Source organism: Motacilla alba, chromosome 3 (genome assembly GCF_015832195.1).
Source record: "Motacilla alba alba isolate MOTALB_02 chromosome 3, Motacilla_alba_V1.0_pri, whole genome shotgun sequence".
Lineage (NCBI taxonomy): Eukaryota > Metazoa > Chordata > Aves > Passeriformes > Motacillidae > Motacilla > Motacilla alba.
In genome coordinates this window covers 105,539,410-105,563,375 of record NC_052018.1, presented here as the reverse complement: position 1 = coordinate 105,563,375, position 23,966 = coordinate 105,539,410, and the positions used below count along the sequence as shown (strand labels likewise).

Sequence of the window (23,966 nt, the reverse complement as noted above, 5' to 3'; positions counted from 1 at the left end):
GTAAGGACTTCTTGGGCTTGTGTTACCCCAAACAGGGCTAAAACAAGTCCCCAGATCTGCTACAGGCTGCTGAGCAAACTGTTTACAAACCCAGTAACTAATTCCTTCTACTGCCTCCTATCCTTTCTGGAAACAATGCACCCAAAATATATTTTTAATGCAATATTGTATGAGAAATCTGTTAAGTTTTGAAGAAGGAGCCCACAAATTCTCCCCTACTTTGCTAGCTCCAAGGCATTTCACTGACACACTGAAGATGTGGACAGGTACAGACTTGAATTGCATGTTCTTCTGAGGAAAACACAGGCTTGTGATTTAATAAATAAGACTAGTTTTCTCCAAAATTAGGTGGGGTTTTTTTTATATTTAAATATTTATCATTATAATAGATGCTTAAATACCTCAAATAGCAGCCATGTTCCCCAGAGAAGGGCCTAGTTTCAGTGCTGAATTCTAAGAACAGCAGATGGACATGACCAGATTATCTGAGTAACACATGGAAAAATCTAAACATAACAAGGAAAAAATGTGACCTAAGATAAGGCCTCACATAGCTGAAAAAAATTTAACATAAGCAGAGAAAACTATGGAGGGAAAATTGAGATGTGTTTAGTGATGAAGAACTGGAACCAAGCCAGACTTTTAAAATTCCTTTAATGTTTGCCCTCAGTACTTCTATTTTTTTCCTGTTCACATAATTCTTTAATTTTTAGTTCTGTACTCATTATGTTATCAAAAGGGATCAGTAAAATGATGCTTGTCATTCAGAAAGTTAAGTCTTGCACATTCCTGATCTTTTTTCACTAAGTATCTTCAGAGATAATAAAAAAACTGAAGCCCAAACCCTTTTACCCTTTACAGTGACATCCCTAACTTGAAAAATGCTTTATCATTTGCCTGAACCACATCAGTAATACATCTTAAAATATTAAACACTCTCATAAAGTAAAGGAGAAGGTACATTCTTAGTGGCTGTTGGTACACTTTTACATTGTTTAAGTGGAACAATCCACAATTAATTCTGATTTGTCTTTTTCTATAACTGCCAAGTTATATGAGTGTTTTCACATGTAAATCTGAAAAATTGTGTTTGATTACCTAGGTGCAATATGACACATAAGCACTACCTTAAAGCAATAAGGAATGTGAAATTATAGACTTGTCTCACTTGTTACCTTGATTTTTTTTTCCTGAACCAACATTTCCAGTTGGCCAGAAATTAAAAGCTGTTTAAACTACCAGTTAAATATTTTTTAAATTTTTTTTTGTGACTCGGGTTGTCCGCTACTATCACCATTATGAGAGACAAAATTTAAAAGGAACACACACAAAGTGGACCCTTCACATTTTTTTAACTTCTGCAACAAATACAATGCCTTGAGACAAACTGGACTCCATAACACAGATCAGCATTATATACTTTTATGCAACAAACATTGTTTAAAACACACTGGAAACCCAGAGGATGGCCCTTATGCCTTGTTATATTTTCACATGGCACTATTGAAAAGCCAAACTTCTGTATATCTGGAGAACAAAACTGAACTAACAGGACAACAATACCAAACTAGGTTTCTCTAAATCAATGTTTCCAATTTTTGCCTGGACACAAAAAATTAGATTTTGTTTCACTGACACGAGACAGGAAAAACAGGGAGAGGGAACAATCAATCAGTAACAGAAAAACACTAGTGTATCATGACAAAGTCTTCCTAGAAGTGGATGATGTGTAAAAAAAATGTCTGAATGCAAACTGGTTTTGTAGATGTGAAACACTGCAATGGATCATTAAAGGTGAGGGGAGATAAAACAGGCATGAAGAGGAAAAATAAAGATAGATGAAAAACTCAGAATACACAATCTTTGTCGCTTAGTAGTTTCAACCATTTTTTTCTTCTCTTTCATTTAACAGAATTGGACAGAAGACTCTAGAAAGATAACATCATTATTTAGCACAAGTACCATTACAAACATCACTTGACTGGATTTGTGGTAGTCTCAAATACTCTCCTTGTAAAAAAATCACATAAAAGTTGCACTGTATTTGTTTCATTCTGCCACATGCCAAGCAGATGAAGGAAATTAAAGCTGAGACACAAACACTCAGACACTGCTTTTCCCAGGCTTGTTCCCTCTTGGAGGCGTGAGCTCAGCACATGATTCCTTTCAGCATTCTTCCACAGCCACAAGCCACACCCAGTGGCCATGATTCTTCTGCACTTTGAAAAGCTCTATTTGGTCAGACACTTTCACTCTTAAGGAGGAACACAATTTTCTGGATTTGTGTATTATTAAAATCTCAGCCAAAACCCCAGCAGAATCCCAGACGGGGGTGAGGTTTCACCTCAGCACTTCCAAGTGCCATGTGCAAAGACAAAAACTCAGCACCAGCCCCACCACATACTGAGGGGTTTCTGTCATGCCATGAGAGCAGAGCACTCACCACTGGATGATCTCAGTGATCTGGGCCTCCCAGTGAGCCACAGACTCCTTCTTATCAGCCAGGTCTCTCATCTCTTCCTCCAGCTGCCGATTATTCATACTCAGCCTCTCAAACATGGCGGTGAGCTGAAGGAGAATTTAAACAACTCGTTAACAGCATAAACTGCTGTGACTCCATCCCTGTGCAGACTCAAAACCACGTGTTCCCCTCTCCCACACCTTGCATCTGCTTTAGAAATTAGTTCTGGTCATCACAATAAACACCATGTAACAATAAAAGCCAGACTATTATCTCATATAACCTTATATAAGAATCTCTTCTTGTATAACCTTAGCTGTACTGAAAATCCACCTTTAAGGACTTGAACAACATTTTTACTCTGTCAATGTAATGAGTTTTCTGAGAGTCAGTCTCCAAATACCTGTAAAACTCTTAGAAGGTTTCTGCTTTGCACCATATAGGTGTGGAATGTTTTGTATAGAAAAATCTACATTAGACAAGCAAAGCAAAGGCATAAAAATTGTTATGGCTCAGATAAGACTGTTGAACACCTCTCCCTTGTTTAGTAACCATGGAGAGAGAGACTGAACAGATACAGGCATGAGACAGTCCTGAGATTGTCCAGGTGTCTCATTCCCTTATATTTCATTTGTTTTACTTGCAGACAGGGAAATTGAAATTAAATGCACATCTCCACGTACAATATGTTATACCTAGCAATTAACCTCTCTCATTCAAATTGCTGCCATTCATACAGGCACATTCTGCAAGACAAAAGCCACAGCTAACCCAAGCTGGTATTGGGAACTAAACCTTCATTAAGTGAAGTAATTATTCAGACAGTCAAATTGGAATCAGACACCAGCTAGACTTTACAGGAAGGCCTGCTTAGGAGAATGAAATCTCAGGTGAAAGCTTCTTTTAGTACTGAAATATATTAACAATTCAAAATGATAAAAGAATGGCCAATTTAAAATCTATTTTGCTTTTCACTCCAAATATGAATAACTCCACACTCTATTTATCATTTAAATGGGCTTATAATTTAAATATTCCTACTTATTATATGTCATTTGACAAGAAAAATACAAAGGTAATGGGGGAAGAGAGAGAGAGAGCAGAAAAACTATCAAAGTGACTAGGCTTTTTCTTGGACTAAGCCTACCTATAGGCATATATATTGTCTGTCTTATACTAGTATGAAAATATACTGTAATTTGAGCACAGACATGCAAACATGCTTACTTTGAAGAACATTGTACTTTCATCATATTTTTAGAAATTCTATTGCATTACAAAAGGAATAGACAAGTTTAGCAAGACTTGGATAATGCACAAGGAACTTGAATAACCTGTCAAAATGAACAATAAAGAGACAATCCAAATGCACGAATCGTAATTATTTCTTGCTTAACACACTTCAGTTAATATGCCTTATCATTTGTATTTTTTTAGTATCTCAAAGTAACACTTAATCTCAAAGGGTAGGAGGGGCCCTGGTATTTCAAACGATTGACATGCAAATGTACTCTAAGTAATCACATCATTAACTATGTATTTTTATATTTGGGTCATAGAATGAAATAATCCTTTATTGTTGGCTTACAGTGCTGTCTAGAATTAATCTTAGCAAAATGTAAGACCATCTAATTCCATTCCCATACATAAATACTCATATATGCATTATATATATATATATATACACACACACATACAGACGCCTTCTCAAGTTCAGATGCATGTAGATACTCCATTCAAATCTAGTATTAATCACCAATATTTTGTGTAACATCAATTTTTGCTTTCAGTGTAGTAATAACCAGTGCAGCTCCATACTGTCCAATTTGTACAGAGCATAAAACAGTTGTAAATTCAGGGCTCAACTAATCAATTCTTACCTTATCAAGTTCATTTGTAAGTTTTTTGTTTTCCTCTGTCAGCAGAATCTTTTCTCGTTCATACTTTTGTTTGAACTCTGTTTCAAACTCCTCTCTTTCACTTTGGCTAAGAAAGAAAGTGAAGCAGAATTACAAAGTTTCCTATTCTAACTCACCCCATTATTCATTTAAACACAAAGAGATCAATGCACACACATGTTGAAGGGAAGTACTACATGATAATAGCACAGGCTATTAAAATCAAGCAGTTTAATAAACCACCATCTTAGGATTGCAAGCCAACCTGTTGAATTTTAGAGTCTGAACAGAATCCCTCAGTACAGAATTGACAGAGCTCCACCAAGCCAATGTTTATCAACCCACTTAGACAAATTTTATTCTTCAGATGTATCCTTGAAACAATGAGCAGACCAAAGAATGTGTCGACATTGTAAAAGGCTCAGGGCACATTCTCAGCTCACGTGAACATTATTGTAACACACACACATTTCTATAATTCCAAGTTTCACACAGAATGACAGGCAAAAATGACCACACATGGAACCAGAGGATACAGAAGCTAAATTAGAGTACTCAGGGCTGGGTCTCTGATGAGAAAAGCGTATATGGGCTAGTCTTTGGGCAATTTAGAACAGCCCAGAAGTCATATGTAAACTGTAAATTCAGGTATCATATACTCACTATGAGCAAAAAGTGGATGGATAACTTCCACATTCCTAACATCACCAGATTCTACAGCAAGTTTGGACCATTCTTTCTGAGTAAGTCTCACAGTAGCTGTTTCCCCAAACCTCCCCTTCTCCCATGGATGTCATCCAGTAGAGGAGAACCCCTGGCTGATTCTGCTTAATATCAACTTTGATCTTGCACAATGAATGTGGGAACCTGAAAACAAACGAAGCTGCAGGCCCTCTGTTTGCCAAAAAAGCCATGGAATTTCCTTCAAGTGGTGCACAGCAATGTTTTAGATGTGTAACCCCCACCTTGCATCGACTGTTTTCAGATTCACTAGCCTTGCATCTTGTATCACCTTTTTACCAACTATTCAGGTCACTGGCACAAAGTTCATCAGTAGGTTGATAGAACTATACTATAAATGCCACAGATACAGAAAATACCCACTCAGCAAATACCACTGTCCAGCCTGAAAAGACTTGAAAAAGCGCCCAGTATTAAAGGTTAACTCTGTAAAATTAAAATCCAGGGGAAACCCTGTCTTGAGCTCTGCAATTTTTTTTTCTAGATACTGATCAGAATTTTACACAATGCAAACATAAATTACATTCTTGCTTCTTTTTCTGAGATGCAAAACTGCTACAGCTTTGCCTAACTGAGAGAACACTCTCCAAAGATGAGAAATACCAGTGGTTACAGTGAAGCCAGTTAAGAGCAATGCTGCTTTGAATTTCCTACTCTTAATTTGAAATTCATTTAGTGCTTCAACCGCTCTTTGAAATCTAGTACAACATGTCAGACTTATGGTGAAATTCTACATTGCCAGGCGTCCTTTGAAACATAACACTTCACCCTAGTAAAGTTACATACTATCTCACTGTTTAAATGCCAAGTTTGAAATTCACCACCACTCCTTTTCTGTATCAATAGACTCCATGCATAGGATGGGCAGTATAGGGAAAAGGCAGGAAGAGATTAAAGCATCGGCTGCCATAGGAATTAATAACAGCTCCTGCTTCTGTTTTCAAGGCGTAGATTCAAAGCTAATTTTGCAGACAGAAGACCAAACTAACTTTTAATGAATTTCTTTTACGCAGCTTTCATGGGTTTGTTTAGGAATTTTTTTCATTATTTGTCTTAAATTTATTCCTTTAAGGCTTTAGGGCTCAAAGCAGCCATAAATGGCAGTGGATTAAGGACACTATGGATTAGTGAAAGAGCCCAACATGTTTGTAATTTTCTATATTTTACATTCTTAATTCAGCTGGTGATTGTGATTACCCCAGTAAGTCAGATTGCTACAGTATAATGCAGAAATGAAGATAAATTTGAAACAGAAGAGAATGTGGGTATAATCCATCACACCCAAACAGCGACTCAGCAAACAACACAACTGTGACAGACTCCATGGATGTACCTTGGACAGGCAGCAAGATCAAAATAATGCTTTTGCTTTGAAGCCTGGCATCCTCCTCTCCCATCAAACTTCCTCTCTCATCTAACATTTAGCTATGTGTCTCCTCTTCAAGTTAAGAAAATATACACAACCCAGCTTTCTTTTTATCAGTAAAACTGCAGCAAACCACATGCAAGCAATGTGAAATACTGCTTTATGGTATCACTTTGTCACTCCAGCTCTTTATTGCATCGGTACAAAGTGGCCAAATATTTTATCTTACTGCTTTGAAACCAAGAAAAATAGACCTGAAACAAACACCAGCCCGCAGGCTTCTTTATATCACACAATTTAAAACCAGCAAACACTGTTCTATAAAGCTCTCTGCTTCATAAATCCATCATGAAATGACAGGCCTAAAAGAAGTTTCTACAAATGTGATTTATTTTACAGTTTCTTGCATCTTCTTCTGAAATATTTCCTAATGACAATTCTAAGAAATGGAATTTGGTGCTACACAGATCACTGGCCTGATACTGTGCTCCTCTGCTTCCAACTTTATTAGCATGCAGTTTATGAGACTTCAGCAAAATGAAATCATTTTGTACAGGAAGGTAATATCCCTTGAAGGCTTCTGCTTTGGAAATAGCAAAAGTTAGAAAGCTTAAAATTGAAGGAAACAAAGGAAAATATTTCTTTAAAAAATGCAAAACAGAAACCACCAACGTGCAAGTTACACAAAAATCAACACACAGATTTTGTCAAAGCTCTTCCTGATCCTTGCTTAGAATAACCTATGTAATTCACTCATCTTACACAGTAATACAACCACATCCTCTTACCAAGATCTTTTTTAATATGCACTGAAGATTATTTTTAGACTACTAAAATATTTTTGCCAAACTGTATAAGCACACTTCAACTCCACACCCACCCCAAGCCTATTGTTGAAATAATTCCACTTATTTCAGCACAAAGCCTCCAGGTGCTTCCTTTTCAGTGCTTACATTCAACACCTCTCAACTGGAAGACTCACAAAAAGCTTTTCATGCCAGACTACAAAAGCTAACACCAATATGGATAAGCAGAAACAGAAAACCTATGTTCTTTTAAAGAAAACTACCAAATATTGAGTAGCAACAGCAATTCCTGCATTCCTAATGCTTAAGCTTCCCTTCTAAACTGCAGAAGTCAAACCATAGCGTAACTTGAACAGTGGGCTTCTGCCTTTCTGTGGAGTCCTAATTCTTGCATGAGATTTTGCAGATTTGTTTAACAAAAGACAGGTAAGATCAGGCCTTCCCCAAGCACTGATCATGTGCTTGCACACCTGACTGAACATGGTGCTGCAGCCCTTGCCACGAGGAGCCAAGTGTCAGATACTGCTTAGGTGACACATTTCTGCTCACGCCTTAAAACCTTCTCTTACACGAACACTTGAACCACATACAGAAACACTTGGTTATGACAGCACCCACTGTAGATTTGCACCCAGTTCTCTTTTTATTTACAGAGACCAGACTGAATGAGGGTTTATGAACTAGCTGGAATGGACATCTAGTTAGAATGCCTGCAGCTGTGCAACATTAGAATTGGAAAAGAAGGGGTTTATCGTTTGGTCACTGCTTGGAGGTATGATCCTTACAAACAGTTTAACCTGCAGAAAGCAGTATTCATGATTCTTTATTTAATATTTCTCCTTCAGAGACACTGCTGGACTCAAAAGAGTGCCATACCATCACCTTTATGTGTTACACGACAGAACAGCCTTTTGTGCATTTGTAACTCATTGGTCAGCACGACCATTAAGTCGTGCCACAATGAAAACATGTGCTGAGGCAGGTTCCACCTCTCCACCCAGATCAAAGCAGCAAACTCCTGTGCTGTTAAGTAGGTCCAGCCTATTGAATAGCTGCATGCAAGGAAGAAACAGTTCATGCACTGCATTCTAAGCTGTATGACCTACGATCCCTGCTGAACACAATTTAACAGAGATACAGTGTTTCCACCTCTATTTGCATAAACCTTTTAGAAAAAAATTGTATTTAATTTACTACTTATATTTAAAGGTCTTGCTATAGTTTGGCTAAGCTCTCAGCAGGGACTTCTCCATGGTTTCTCTCATCTGCCATCTTGCTATAGCAGCAAAAAGACTCATCTATATTAGTGTCTATGAAGAATTCTGATTTTTTTATGAATGAACATGAGCATGTTCAATTTATAACTTATTCCCACTACTACACCATCCAACAGAAAAACATGCTTTTATTGATGAATGCCTCAAGGAACAATCTCAAGGCCAGTTATAAGCTCCACCGTGTGGGAGAGAAAAAAAAGCAGTTCTGACAAATTACCATGTCAGGAGAGATAAAGCAGCTTACGCCCACAGTAGTCTGCTGACTGATGTTAACACTGGATGGAACCCAGCATGGATTAGCCTCAGCTCACATTAAGTGACTGTTCCTGTGCTGGCAGAAGTGTAAACAATACTTGATCTCTAACACATTAGTTCTGCATCAAAAGATGAAAATACCAAATAAAAGAAAAATGCAGAGACACTGTTTTCAAGTGCAACATAAGCTTCAGGGGTCAACTTACCCCGAGCTGCAAGTCTGTAACTCAAGTTACATACCTTGGAATGGTCAGCCACTAAAAGAGCTCTGGGGCAAAATGAACTGTTTCAGTACAAGGATGTGGAGTTTTTTGTTCTGTTCTGTTCTCAAACGTGACTGGTTTTAACCCTGGCATCAGCTCAGCCAAAATGCAACAATCTGCATTACACTTCAGGAAATGACAGTGTGTTTGGAACAATACTAGGAGACTTCAAATGTTTAAGAAAAGGTAAATTTCACACAATACTCACTTTTCTCTTCTGGTTTTCTCTAACTTGTCTTTCAAAACCATGATCTCCTTCTTGAGGGCAAGCTGCTGGCTCTCTGCATCCCGCAGCTCTTTCTTCAGACTTTTTATTTCATTAGCATGCATCATTTCACGTTTAGATAGCTCCTCCTCATAGAAAACACTCTTCTTTTCCAGGTCTGCCTTTAATTTAGTGATCTCTTGCTGGTGTTCTATACTGCTTACTCCAGGTGAGCGACCAACCTGTTTTTGCTAAAATAAACAGCCCCAAATTAACAGTCAAGAATGCTGAAAATGATGCTTAATAATAACTCAATATTCCAAAACCCTTGTTTAGAAATAGCCCGTTAAAGCCTTGAGTTATAAACACATCTATCTCAATTTTTTTTCAAAATTATTTAAGAGCATAAATCGGTATGACACTCTATTATTTTGTTATTTAAGAGCAGTAATAGTTTTCAAGCCACTGAAAATTTGATCATGAAATGCCTCTGGTCACATTCTGACACCCTTTAAAAGCAGTCAGAAAGTGACCACAGAATTAAAAACTTTGATGCTTCCACTCACACAGCTGACAGCAACAAGTTGAAGTGACTTTCAGAAGTGCAGAATAAGGACTAGGACAATAATATATTCTGAAGGACAAATCATTTCTGGAAAAGCTATACTAAGACAAGCAGAGGCTTAACTGAAGGCTAAAGTCTAGCTACAGAATCACTATAATGGAGGGAAGGGAAACCTGTCAGGAGGGAAACCTGACCTATTTTACCTAAACTGACCAGTTCTCTCATGGTGGATTAATAGATACACAAGCTTTAAACAATAAGAGTAATTACTTCACTTTTTGCAGTTTCATAGCTCTTTAGTGAGGTCTTCTGGCATTTCAATAGTCTTTACACACTGCTTCAGGACACAGACACATTTGTACCAAATGCTGCACTCACTAAACTCAATGTCCTGCCATAACATAGAGGAGGAGCAAGATCAGGTTCACAATGAGACAGTGGCACGACAGGCACTGAAATTCAAGTATGGAAATGACTTTTTAATGCCAACACATGGACAATTTGGTTTGGAATTTCTTCTGGTTTTTGAAATGTGTAATGAAAGGTGTTCTAAGGAAACGGAATTAATAAAAACACTGTTTTGAGAAAGTGCAAGTAGCTGAAAAACCTACTTCCTTACGGTGACTTTGTCACACCTTCCAGAGGATTGAAGGTATTTTGTTAATTATACCTCCATTCTTACCATGAGATGCTAAAAATCTCTCATTCACCCTTAATTTGGCATGGCTTTGAGTAATTTTCTTTTCCTGATTATGAACAGGCATTAAGAGCTAAATGTCATTGTAGAACATTCTGATGAGCTGAATTTGTACCATGACAAATTCTGTGAGAAAGCTGGGCCTTGCTGTTTGTGTCAGCAAAAAACTGCAAAACCCCCTACATGCACGAGCCAGAGATGTGCTGCTCCTGCACTGTTTTCTCTAACTCATCAAAACAACCATCTGGTTTGATCTAAGAGTAAAATCCTGCCCTTAGGATGCAGAAAACTAAACTGGAGAAGGAAGATGCCATCCTAACAGGAGATGCTTTGGAGAAAGGCAGATTTTTTTTTTTTTTTAAAAAACAGCATAGGAATTTTCTTCCATGCACAGGCACTGTGGAACTTGTTTGTTACTGCCCAAAATCCTAAATTGCTCACACATACGGGGTTCACGGAGCACAGAAAAAGTTTAGGCTTTGCAACATCCTCTAGCAGGTACATAAGATGTTTTGGTGGAATTGTACATTTTTCACCACAATGAAAAGATACTACTGCAGGCATAAGAGAGATGGTGCAGTAGAAGAGAAAGCCCAATGGTATTGGACAATGGCTTAGAGAACTAGAGAGATACAGGAAACAGAGAATACATTTTTAATTGATGTAAGCATATATTCCAAATAGATGTTTTCATACATGCCTATTTCAGATGGACAAATGGTGCAACTGAGACAAAATGCACTTCCTGGCACATTGACAGCTGCTGTTTAATGCACCCCTCTCAGCTAACAGGGCACTCTGCTGACTAACACTGAGTCTGATTTTACTGAAAATGTGAATACATGACATCCACAGGATCCCCTCTGTCCACACACTTGACTGACAAGTTTGCAGAACCCCAGCAGGTCAGTGCTGCACAGAAGGACAGACAGAAGGCATAGGCTCTGCTTCATCCATGAACTCTGACATTACCCTTTACCTCAGCCTCTGCTCCTTTCCTGAGGAAGCTGCACCCAGCCCTCTGCACCTCCCCAGATGACATGAATGAGAGTTACAGTGGCACAGTGGGCTGCCTGGAATAAGGGGGTTCGTATCTTGGCCAGCAGCTCTCTTTTCATTGAAGTTCCTTCAGAACTCCCCCAGGTGACTTCACATCTGACTCCCTGCCAGCTCTCCTGCTCCCTGCAATCATCCCAGACACATCCAGCTCATCTTTTCTGCTTTGGATTTAAAGAACTCTCCACAATCACTCTGAGCATCCTCTGCAAAATGCTTCCTAAATTCTCTTTATTTAGCTTTCAACATCCTGTTTACACTTAACCTTCCATCATTTATGGTCTCTTCTATTCTCCTCATTTGGAGAAACCTTCCTTTCTTCTTTAAATACTTTTGTGTAGGAGAGCTTCCTGAATTTAACTAAGGAGCCATGCAGAGCTTTTACTGAATGGACAGTGCAGCATCACAACAACCACTCGTGATCCAAAGTGTGCTTACTGAATTGTAAAATATTACCAAGAAAGCTAAAATTCCCTTTTCCTCTTCTCACAAACTTGCCCTGCTGTTATAAATCAGCATATCATTTATTCTCAACAGATCTCCCATAAATTCTTCTCGCCTCTTAAACTGTCATACAAACTCTTTGCTGATGGGGAAGATTCATGGAAGCAGAAGAAACACATGTTAATTTTCAGATAACAATCTGAACTCACAGCAGTAGAAACTTCATTAATCCAAACTTCATCTTGAATGAATTTCCTTATTTTCTTTTAGCATAGGAAGGCCAAATAGAAGAATATTTGCATAAAACCATCAAGTTTTCTGTGCCATAACTTAATGTTGATGAACGTCCCAGAGAATTCTCATGAAAAAAGACTTGGTGGTTCATTTAAATTAAGACCAGATTAGGACTAATCTCACATTTTGCCCAAAAAGTTTAGAATTACCCTACTGCATGGAACATTTGGAACAGGATTTTGCTGTGAATGAACAGCAATCTGCCTAAGTAAATTAAAAAGTTTATATTCCATTTTTGAGAAAGCCTAACTTCTCTAGAGCACTGCATAAAAAGCTAAATCACTGAATAAAATAACAGTTAACATTCTTGGCTGCCTTAAATTTCTTCTTTTAAAATCACATGCACATGTGAACAATCTCATCAATATAAACAAAGCCTTCACACCCAATGCTGCTCTTGGGCAAAAATCCCTCATCCTCTGGCTGAGAGGCAGAATGTGCTAAAACTGTCCCTGTCTGGTTACATCAGTTGACATCCATCGTGCAGGAAACATGAGGAACAGCACAGCAGACAGAACGCCTCCACAGAAACCTGCCTAGACTGGAGGTTTATCTTCAAATATTCAACCATCCCATGCTATAATAAAAAAGGTTTTAACAGGTAAAGTTAAGCAAAGTATTAATGGAAGCAATGTGGTAAGACAAGGTTGATTATTAAGAAAGAGCACATAGCACATCAGGCAAATGTTAATTTTTCTGGGCAATAATGTAATGCATGCCTGTGTTAACTTTCAGCACCAACTGAAGTGACAGACTGACAAAACCCTTTTGTCCTACATCTGAAAGCAATCAAACAGATCCAAGTCTTGGTTGACTAGTAAGTTTGCAGGTGTTAATATCAAAACAGACTAACCTTTAGCCCTTCTACTTCACTTTCCAACTGTTTAGAGTACTGTTCACTCCTCTCTCGCAATTTCCTGTCTTTGGATGCCTCAGCAGCTGCAGCTTCAGCTTGGACTTCCAGCTACAAAAGTACATACGTTTTTAATAGATAGGATTCTGCATGCTTTTTTCCAAATCTATTGATGGTTTTCAATATAAGAGAGAAATCTTCAGCACCAAACTGAACACTTCAAAGTCTTAGAAAACAAAATTGGTACTGTTTGAAACAACAGACAAAAGGTTAAAGATTTACAAACTTAAAAAAATACTCAGAAAACCTTACATAGAACTTATTTCACAGAGTCTACACAGTCTTCTCACCACTTACTTCTTTTTTAAGTCTCTCTGTTCTGCGTAACTCTTGCCTTAAACTTTCTACTTTTTGCATCACCACTTCCATTTCTTCCTCCTTATCTCGGAGCTGGCGGGCAAGCTTTTGTTTTTGAGAGTGCAAGTCTGTCAGCCGCTCGTTCATCTCTGAGAATTCCTGCATTGCCAATTTCCGCTGGCTGTGTGCATCTTTCAGCTCTTTGGCTTGGGATTTTAATCTGTCACTAGACTCTGCCAGTTCCTACAGTTTAAAAAAAGAATTAAGTAATAAAGCTAGAAAGCTTCAAGGCCGATTCTGTCTTTGGATGAGCATCTAACACCTCCTCCAGAGCGAACAGAAGCTACATATTCTTTTTGATTTCATGAATGCATCTACAATACAGATTGCATGCCTCTATAAATAAGGAAAGAGGCATGTTTTACACTACTAGAGTTAGTAAAACTCCATAAATGTAAACCAAGTAAGAATCTACTCCATTATTACAGGTAAACACAATGGTGTTCAAGCACTTGCATTACAATACAAAAATACCTTGCTTTCTTCATGCAAAAATGTCATTAGTATTGGGTTTTAATAATTACTTAAATAAATTACAAGAATCTCAAGTGCTAAATGATTAAAACTGAATGGAAAACTCTATGAAAATATAAAAAACTCTATGCTCTATTAAAATTTTTACTCAAGAAGCTTTAGAAAGCTGGCCTGCAATGGCAAATATGATTTCCATACACTGTACCTTCATATCAAATATCAGAGAAAGTTTCAGGCAATAAAACACTGCAGTGAGTAAAAGCAATATATGATAACTATCCTTTTCAAAGAATCTGCATGAAATGACACTGCTAGTGCAGTGACAACTTCACACCACAATACCTTCACAAAGCTTGCTGTGCCCTAGATTTGTGCCACCACACTACCAATGAGGGACCAAAACAGTTTAAATAGTTCCAAAACAGTTTAAATAGTCCCATAATGCTCAGTCAAGCCAAAGCAGAAAAAAGTAGCAAGAAAAGCAAATTTCAGGATAAAAAAACCATCAACTGGAAGAATTAATATTTTGACACTGCTGACATCCATGTAAATCTAACCATGTTTCTAAGGCTCTTAAAAAGAGGTCCTAATCACGAAGAGTTGGTTTAGAAGGGACATGGTCTTTCTGGGACCAATTGGCAGCTTTCAAAATTTTAAGAGCCTTAAGGGTCAGCAGAAACAGTGTTAAACACAACTGGCACATCAACTTTAGTGTGGACTCTAAGATACTGAGCCAATATAATCACAATGAAAACAGGTTTTATGTATTTCACACCTGATTACAGGTTGATTTAATAATGAATACAAAAAAGAGCCATGAAAGACAGTATGTTATAAATAAGAAAATAAGAGATCAGGGAGATAGAGAAGAAATAAAATCCACTATTCTTTAGCTGTAGTTATTTCAAATTACTTTTCAATTTTCATACTTGGGCAATTTTTCACATCTCCCTCTGGAAACTTTTCTGTGACACAGCCTTAATACCATATTCTTCACATTTTTTCACTGTTAAAGTCTCACCCATACTTAAGATTAAATTGTCTGGAATAGTTCTTCTCTACTCTGTCTTCTAACCCCTATCATTATCACCTAAATGTGAAGCTATACAACCTTTTTTGCAGCCATCATGCAATTTGGATTATGGAGTTGTTCACTATCTGGAAGCAATCACTTAGGGAGCACCCAGCAGTCATACAGACGTGTTAAATAATGTCCTTTTCTCCAACAAAAAAAAAAAAGGGAGAAAGCTAAGTAGGTCATGCTACACACTTGTTATCTGCTCATTAGTTTTACACTTGGAAGTTATTACAAGCAAAATGAACAAAAACAAAACAGTCTTGAGGGTTTAAAACAGTTGCTGACAAAATGATTTTACCTTATTAAGATCTTCTCTCTCTTGCTTCAGTGTTCTGACTTGCTTCTCAAAAGCCTTTATTTGTCTGGAGGCATCATCCAATTCCCGCCTTGCAGTGCTGGCCTCCTCGAGCTGCTGCTCTAGCTGACCAGATTCTGGAAAAAGCAGCAGAACTCTAAATATTCTAAAGGAAAGAATCGTAATTCTACAACAGCCTAGCTGCTTGAAGCCCCTTAGATATTTTTCTGGTTTCCATTTCATCACAAAATAGGGCAATTCTCATCTGGTTTAGAAAAGGGAGCAGGTTGTTTCAGCTGCCATTATCTGCTTTTAAGGGAACAGAATGGAAGATCCCAGCTTGATGGAATATAACACAAAAATGATAATAACTTGTGTCTCACATTATATTGACCATGATCTATACATGATTCTGTAATTCTTTAACACAACTTATACATTTGACTTTTATGTGCTGTGATGTAATATATAGTACATCTTTTATTACACTGTAATTATAAACAGTCTCCCTCCTCCTCCCAATTTCCCCCAAAAAGAAACAGTAAAAATAATAGGTCACTCAAGAGCTGGCAAGTATTCTCCTGTCAGTACTCTTAAAATGAACTTCAGCTGATTTTACTTATTTCTAGTGTGAAAACCACTTGTTTTTATGTGATCTACTTTATTACTACTATAAATAAGGGAGAGCTATTGCAGCCAGTTCCTTACCAACAGTCAGTCAGAAAGTGACAGTATATTTCTATGGCACAGTTCAATAATGTCATATAAATACCCTCAAATTCTACAAGAAAACCTGAAACTCATAAAATATGGCAACTGAATTTTTCTAACTAGTGAGTGGGTTGTTTTTTTTACCTCGTAGTCTTTACTTAAAAAACAAGACTTTAAAGCAAGATATATAGGAAGGTAAGTTAATTCCAAGTTCTATGAAATCACTGGACATGTTTTCTTTTATTTCAGTTGTGGGCAGGTCTTCAGACCACTTGCATTTACCCAAAGAACAGGAACCCATCTATATTCTTAATAACAGCCTTTAACTACATTTTCATAAATGTAACCCTAAGAGACTGGCTCTTGGAGAAATCAAATATAAAAAACACATACATTTTTAAGAGGGTTAATTTCTGAAACACAAGAATTTTATAAGCAAATTAATACCATTAGCTTATACCCAGAAAAATGTTCACTATTGTTTTAATTCACTCACTCTTGTTTAAAAATTTAAAAGAATGCACTTAAATAAGAGATGCAGCTCAAAGCCAGAAATTATTAACTGCCTTCCTTATGTAGTCTACTCTGAAGTCACCAGTGAAAAGAAAGTTTATATATGGCTCTGCTGAGCCAAGATAAATCTCTCTTCTGTGCATGAACTACTTTGTTCCACAGCTCTGTGTTCCTCTTGCATTGCTGCCCTTTACATATTTGGCAATATTAAAGATTCCTCAAAGTTTTCTCCTATGTAACTTAGCGAACAAAAATTATAACTTTGACCTCAAAAATTGAAAGCATATGCTAGCTTGTCATTTCCTGGAAAACCAGATAGACAAGAAAAATGTATTTTTCTAAGCCCTCCCGGTGACACTCTTGAATTTGACACAACTTTGAGTTCATTCTTTATTACCTTTTTAAGCAGGTGTTTACTCTTACAGCTTCAGAAAAGGCAGTAAAACAGGTTAAAGAACATAACAAAAAGCTAGGTGTGACATATGTGCTGTAAATGGTAATTTTCCATTTAATCACCCTAGTTGTAACTAACATTTTAGATAATATATGCACTCACTGTAATGTATTATTACATTACATTTAGTAACTCAAGAGATCAGCCCAAAGCATAATAAGTTCATCTCTGCACCTGAACTGAACCTTCTTAAAGTTCATCAGATCTTTTAGAGGCTATCCAGAAAACCTGGAACTAGCTCCCCCTTTCTGGAAGCATTCAGACACGACCATCACTTGGTTTGGTTCTGTACTCTGCCATTAATTCAGTTCTAAAATCTATCTCAAAACCTCCATAAAAATCAAGTAAAATAGAAAATTCTCTTTTTAGTTTATCAAATTTGCTAGTATTGGTTACAGCTTAAGGCACAAATGAGTCTTTTCTAACAAATGGCTGGATCAGACAAAGCATTCAAGTATATACTGGCAAAGTTGAGCAGTGACTGGGGATGGGTTAGGCAGCTCTACATCTTCCTCATTTGAACCCATTATTCACTTCCAAACCAAACTCCAAAAGTACACATTCTACAGTCTAGGAATAAATACACAAGTATGCATGTGGTGTGAAGCAGAAAATTACTTTAGGAAAAAACTTCTCAGTATTGACCACCTTCACCAAACTTTGACTTCCTTTCAATTTCAAAAGGGACAGCAGATGTGTTGGGGAATGTTTCCACACCTTTACTATTTTTTTTATTACCAAAGGAAGTGAGTGATACTTTCAGCAGTGATCTAAGTTGCAGCTCAATAGTAAAGAATAAAATACAATTGAAAGCTGATTCTGATGTTTTTCTGTGAATGACTGGTCTCATTCAAAAACTGTTCTTGTAAACACTGATCTAAGGATTGTTGCAGAGAAGGGATTTCTGATCATGTTGTCTTTATCCTCATTACAGCAGCAAGAGGAGGGACATTTGGCTGGAGTGCCAACATGGCATCACTCAAACCAGAGTGATCCTCCCTGAGCTGGCTAAGCCACGCTCCCATCCAAAAACAATGCCTATGGTACAATACAGAACTGCTGCATCACGCCAGAGCAGCTGCCCAACTGTGTATCTGTAACAGGCTTTTTTCAGACTACACAATTTTAACAGGCTGTAATCTGTGTGCTGCACTCTGCAGTTCACACATAGCTCTTCCTGCCCCACAAGGCAGCTGCAGAGTCCAAACACATCCACTCAAGTGTCTGCAAGTTGAGTTCAAGTTACTCTTTCTGTGGGTGTCGCTGCTGGCATTCCTGACACTTTCAGGAATTGAATGAAGTCTTGTCACAAATACAAACCAGAACAAATGTTTTTTGTACTTTCCTCCAACATTTCTGGCTGTTTGTTTTTCTCTTGCTTCAGGCAAGATATGGACATATAATAGAGATGTATCTACCACTACTTGTGACTGATTTTTCACAGAAAACACAGACATTTTACTATAAGATTAATTGGGTATTCTCCCTGTTTCTCTGGTTCCAGACCTGATACCTAACAGTCCGTTGTTAATTTTCCTAAATAAAAAAATCTTGCTGTGCTTTCTTTCTTCCATTTTTTTTTTTTGAGATGCCTCTGCTCTCAAGATCCTATTTTGAAGACAGCATTATGGAGATGTATAGCAGGAGTCCTATGCTATGAATAACTATGAGAGAAAACTCCCTTTAACTTAATTCAGAATATCAAAGCAAGAATACTGAACACTAGCCTTTAAAGCAGGCTAAAAATATATTAGCTAAACAGGCAGCAAATTGGTTCACTCGTAGCTATATTCAATATAGTGGCACAATGTAAGCCCTCCCTCTCAAAGTTCTTAAAACATGAAATGCTCAGAATCTGGAAAAGTAAGGCTGGAAAAAGATGGATCTCTCCCTAAACATCTCCAGTTGCCTCTGCAGAACGAACAAATGTGCTGGGCTAAGTAGATCTTTGCTTTTTGACTAGTATGAGAGTCCTGATGAAAGGCAGCCTAACATTAACTTAAAAAATAATCTTTTTAGCTGCACAGATTTCAAAACCACTTCTCCAACTTCAAGTACTGAGGTACCTGCTAAGCCAAAGCTTTAGTTTTTGTAAAATCTTCAAGAACTCTCAGAAGCAAAGAAAATAAATGTTCAGTTTTGAAAGGAATGACTTTTTTTTGAAATTTGAAAGGAATGCTCATTGACAGCAGAGCTGAAAGGTGGTTCTCCTCCCTCTCATCTCCCTTTCCCCATATGCTTCTATTGCCCACCTTGTGCTGATTTATCGGATCATAAGTTGATTAAATTATCTCTATCTAACAGCATTTTCCTTGTTTAATCAGGTCAGTTTAAGTAATGAGAGAGTGCAGGCAATGCACAGATTGAGAAGGGGCCATGCAGGTGTAGGCAGGACTTATTTTGGTGGCAGTTTTCTTTGATCATTTCTGCTGCTGGAAGTGCAGCCTCACGGCCCATTGTATCCTCTCTCTCACACTACTCCTTGCCACTTGGAAAACTCAAACTGAATTTGGAGAAGATGTTGAGGTACAGTGGGAGAGTGAGGGGTAAAACGAGAAGTAAAAATAGACTGGAAAACTTTTATAAAGCCAAGGAAAACTAGCATTACGATTGGAGACAAAAAAAACTTGACAAAATACAGTTTCTTGTTACAGCTTTTACATTAGTATTTATAACATACCTGTTACCTGTTTCTTCAACTTTTCAATTTCTTCTTTCAAACTTTTAATTTCTAAATCTTTGCTTGCTGTTATTGGGCCATCCACTGTTGAGTACTGCAGAGCCTGCACTGTCTGGGTGGACTCTAGAACAAGATAGAAGAGAGTGGGATGAATAACATGTCTGACATCTGAGGAGATCAAAGAGATACTACTGATAAATTAAGACATGCCAAAAGAGCCTGCACTGGGCATTCTACAGTTTTGCGATTTCCAATTATTATGTGCCAATTTTTCAGTAATTGTCAGCTGGACCAACTAAGTTCTTAGAAGTTTTAAGAACGAAATGTTTATGCCATAGTGACCAAGGTACAGTGAGAACAAAACACAAGAAGTTGCATACATGGTGTATTTCAGGCATAAAGACTAACAGAAATTTAATTTGTCAACCAAAATAATAAAAAGAATTCTTTTCTGCTAGAAAGCATTCCAGGAGGTATATTTATTTCTTTTTCCACAGTATAAACAGTGCCTTACAAAGCCACAGGTTAATCTAAGTTTAAAAAGTGATGGAATGATTTTTTTTTAATGACTATACCTTGCAGTTTTCTACTAAGCTCAAGCTTTTCCTGTTCTAGACGTCTTATTCTCCTCTCATAAGCTTCTGTAGCTAAACTATCTTCCAAAGTTCTTTGAATGCTGGCATCAAGATCCATGGAGGGTGGTCCAGCTGTCAGTCTTAGACAGCTGCGGTCTGAAAGCACACTGGGGGGAAAAAAGAAATAGTATTGGATTTTACAACAGCCTGGTTTAAAACACTGCTATAAACACATCAGCCAATAAACAGTTTGTTTAAGTTGTTAATTACTATGCCATTTATTATAACATCAAAGAATACCTTGTTTGTATGTGTTCATTGGAAACTGAAATGATTTTTACCTAGCTTGCCTGATCTCCTCAATGCATTTTTTGTTACACAGAAGTGGATGAACTCATGATTAAAAATCATCATGGACACTCTATGTTAGCCAGATAGCAAAAAGCAAAAGCCTAGACAGTAAAATTACCATAGCAGTTCATTTGAGAATAGTTAATCAAGTATCACAAGTGCTTTAAAGACAATAATCACTAAAAATGGTATGAAATGATCCCATAACAACTAGGGCATGGACATGTCAGAAATGCTGTGGTTACTCATGTACACATGCTACTACTTATGCAAATAATGCTTTTGAAGTCTAGGACATTCTAGGACATAGTCACTTTCCCAGCAGAAACAGGCCTGTCTTTTTAATGGTTGTAAACACTTTCTTTATTTCCATAAACAAGGAGCATACAAGGGACTTCTCTGTTTAGTTTAGCAATGGAAATTAGTGAAATAAATTCTACATTAATAGCAGATAACAAATAAAGTAATTTTTACAAAATTTCTATTTAGACTTACAGAAGTGGCAAAGGGCTAGAAATAAAACTGGTTTTGATGCGTAACAAACTAAGTTCTGCCGGGGTCCACACATCTAGTCTTAACTCTGTAATGGGCAGTTAATTTTATGTATTCTCTAATAACTCTAATTCCCATCAAAACTCCCCTGAGCACAGGTGCTGACCTTTACATGTATGTAAATTTTACCTGCAGAGAGCTCTTTTTTTTTGAACAGACAGCATTTTAGATTATAGTCATTTCCTCACTAAACCACATTCTTTGATATCTGTTCAATATGATTCTAAGACAGAAAGTTATAATACTGTAACTAGCCTACAGACAATTTTGGAACTCTTTTAACTTACCAGCTACTTGTATATGTGAAACCCACAAATGGTAAATGATGGCCAGAAAATGCAGTGTGGGATGGTGGAGGCATTGTTTCCTGGAAAAATAACAGGACAGTTGAGTAAGCAGTATCCTACTGGACTTAAAAGAAACAGATTTTGCAGTTTAACCATATGAGAAGTTGTTAGTGTTAGTATCACATGAACTATACTCACTGTCATCCTTATCCACAGCCCAAATATGAAACAACATCAACTAAATCTATTTATAATAGCATTTAACATATACAAAAACAGAGCATGCTGACACAAAAATGTCTTTCTAATTAAATAGGCTATTGTTGGAGGAAAGCAGAATATTACACAGATGAGATGCCAATTGATTCCTTCTTTTTTCCAAGAAGCTCTTAGCACAAAGTACAACACCTTTTATGCCCTGCTATGCTCCTCTCTGCTATGCAGTCAACTGGGCTTCCTGCCTGTAGAATTACCAGCCCACTTCTGAGTGGGCCATCTCTATCTGGAGAGAACAATCAGCAGCCATTTACTAGAAAGAAATAATACCAGAGAATGTTCTAACCCCATTAGTGCTTTGACCATTTCTTCATTCTTTGCTCCTCTTTCTTGCCAGACAAAAAAACTACAAACAAAGATAAATCTCTGAGTTTCTATTCAGGCTAAAATAACCCTGTTATTTTATTTGGACTACTTGAAGTTCTAATATTCTTAAATTTTCTGTTAAAAGCTTCCTATTTAACCCCAAGATACAAGGTTTAGGTTGCTCTACTAGAGATGGCCATAACAGTCACCAAAAGAAAACCCCCAAGAAGATGATTATTGCTCTGGAAGCGATAAAAGAGTCCAAATTGTCAAAAAAGGCATGTAATGATTTCTTTCTAAACCCAAACAAAAATGAATGAAAGGAACCAGTTGTACATTTCCTTCATATAAAACTCAGCAGGAAAAGACAAGGAGTAAAACTGCATTCAAAAAAAATCTGAAATTACCTTTCCAGTGGTGATGTCAGCTTTATTACATCACAACCTTGTCCTCTAAGTGACAAAAACTTTTATGTTATAAAAGAGTTCCCAAACACCACTAATTATATTGCTAGATTGTAAATTCATGAAGTTGAGCATTTGGGAAACTAAGATCAAATTACAAAGCCTTACCTTTCCACTAAATCATAATAAAAATCTCAATTATTACAGATTACTATGGTTACAAAAAATAAAATTCTACTTTTCCTTTACATTTTGTTTTCACCTTTCATACATTCAAATTTCAAAACTGTCTTCACAGATAACCTTAAAAATATCAAATGCTTAATTGCATGATTTTAACAGCCCACATGACAATTCTCAGGTACCACACTGAGAGGTTACTAAAATATCTAATCTATTGATCATAAGTTAAGATTCTGTGAAAGAATTTGTTTTGCAGAGATCAAGATATGTATCTCCCACTGCTTGCGTGAATTTAGCTGTACAACCATGCTGAGAAAATTATGACTGAACCTCTCAATCAGGCTACTAAACCAAACAGTTAAAAGCTAAAACCCAGCACAGCTAGCAGTTTTGCCCTTTATGCTTGTGTGTACATTCAACACACTTTTTAAATGTCATTATTATGTATATAATTTTTCCATGGGACTATGGTCTCATTCAAAGTTCAGGAAGAATAACAATCATGGCTTTTCAACACTGTCTTTTATCTTCAGCATTGGGTTTTCCTCATTTGCTCTACGCAATTCAAATCTTGCCAAGAATTTTTGGAAAAAAAAAAAAAAGTCTCATGGGCTTATCTGTGGTGCTGACTTCTATAATAGCAGTGAAAGTATGTGGAACTTCCTCAAAAGATTTGTATGAAATATGGAGGAGAAAATACCTCCAAGTTTATATATAAGGATTTGAGGCAAAGGAATATGAAATACAATGTCCACCGGTCAAAGCAAAAATGTAAAATATTCTCAGTCGTGCAATGCCTTTAGGCTAGGTTTTTTCAGCAGTTCTGAGATACTGGGTGTGAAAAGAAATGGCAAGAAAATAACATCCTTATATTAAAACAGGAGAAAACCTTCAGATGGTTCAAATTAGGAAGCTGAAAAAGAAGCTCTAGAAAGTGGCACTCCTCTCTAACAGTTCAGGGGCATTGCTGTTCACCCCCAAATGTCTACAGCAAATTAAGAATTGGACTTGGCTTTCTCAGCTGAGAGTCCAGTAACTCAGCAGAGAAGCATTCTTTCTTCACCTGCAGGTCCCTGTTCCTTCACCGTGGTAAATCATTCACACTATACAGGCATAGTTTGAAAACCTCAGGTGGGAGGCTGGGCTCTAAAAAGGAGGAGTGGTGGAATGGACAACACAAAAATGTGTGAACAACCTCTAAAAGGTATTTCAGCTTCACAAACAAAGAC

General features: G+C 37.2%; 1 protein-coding gene across 11 annotated transcripts in view; it reads right to left on the bottom strand.

Moving 5' to 3' along the window:
• Window positions 1–23,966, bottom strand: part of CDC42BPA (CDC42 binding protein kinase alpha) — a 182,526-nt gene that overhangs the window by 51,876 nt on the left and 106,684 nt on the right. For 8 of the 11 annotated variants that reach the window (XM_038132509.1, XM_038132508.1, XM_038132510.1 and 5 more), the window contains exons 10-18: window positions 21,569–21,648; window positions 20,379–20,545; window positions 19,804–19,926; window positions 15,449–15,582; window positions 13,539–13,781; window positions 13,182–13,292; window positions 9,276–9,523; window positions 4,342–4,447; window positions 2,444–2,568 (exon numbers count right to left, since the gene is read on the bottom strand). In XM_038132509.1, coding sequence (XP_037988437.1) covers window positions 2,444–2,568; window positions 4,342–4,447; window positions 9,276–9,523; window positions 13,182–13,292; window positions 13,539–13,781; window positions 15,449–15,582; window positions 19,804–19,926; window positions 20,379–20,545; window positions 21,569–21,648 — 1,337 coding nt within the window. The remainder of the gene's footprint in view (window positions 1–2,443; window positions 2,569–4,341; window positions 4,448–9,275; window positions 9,524–13,181; window positions 13,293–13,538; window positions 13,782–15,448; window positions 15,583–19,803; window positions 19,927–20,378; window positions 20,546–21,568; window positions 21,649–23,966) is intronic. The other 3 variants (XM_038132515.1, XM_038132519.1, XM_038132516.1) reach the window with 2 other exon arrangements.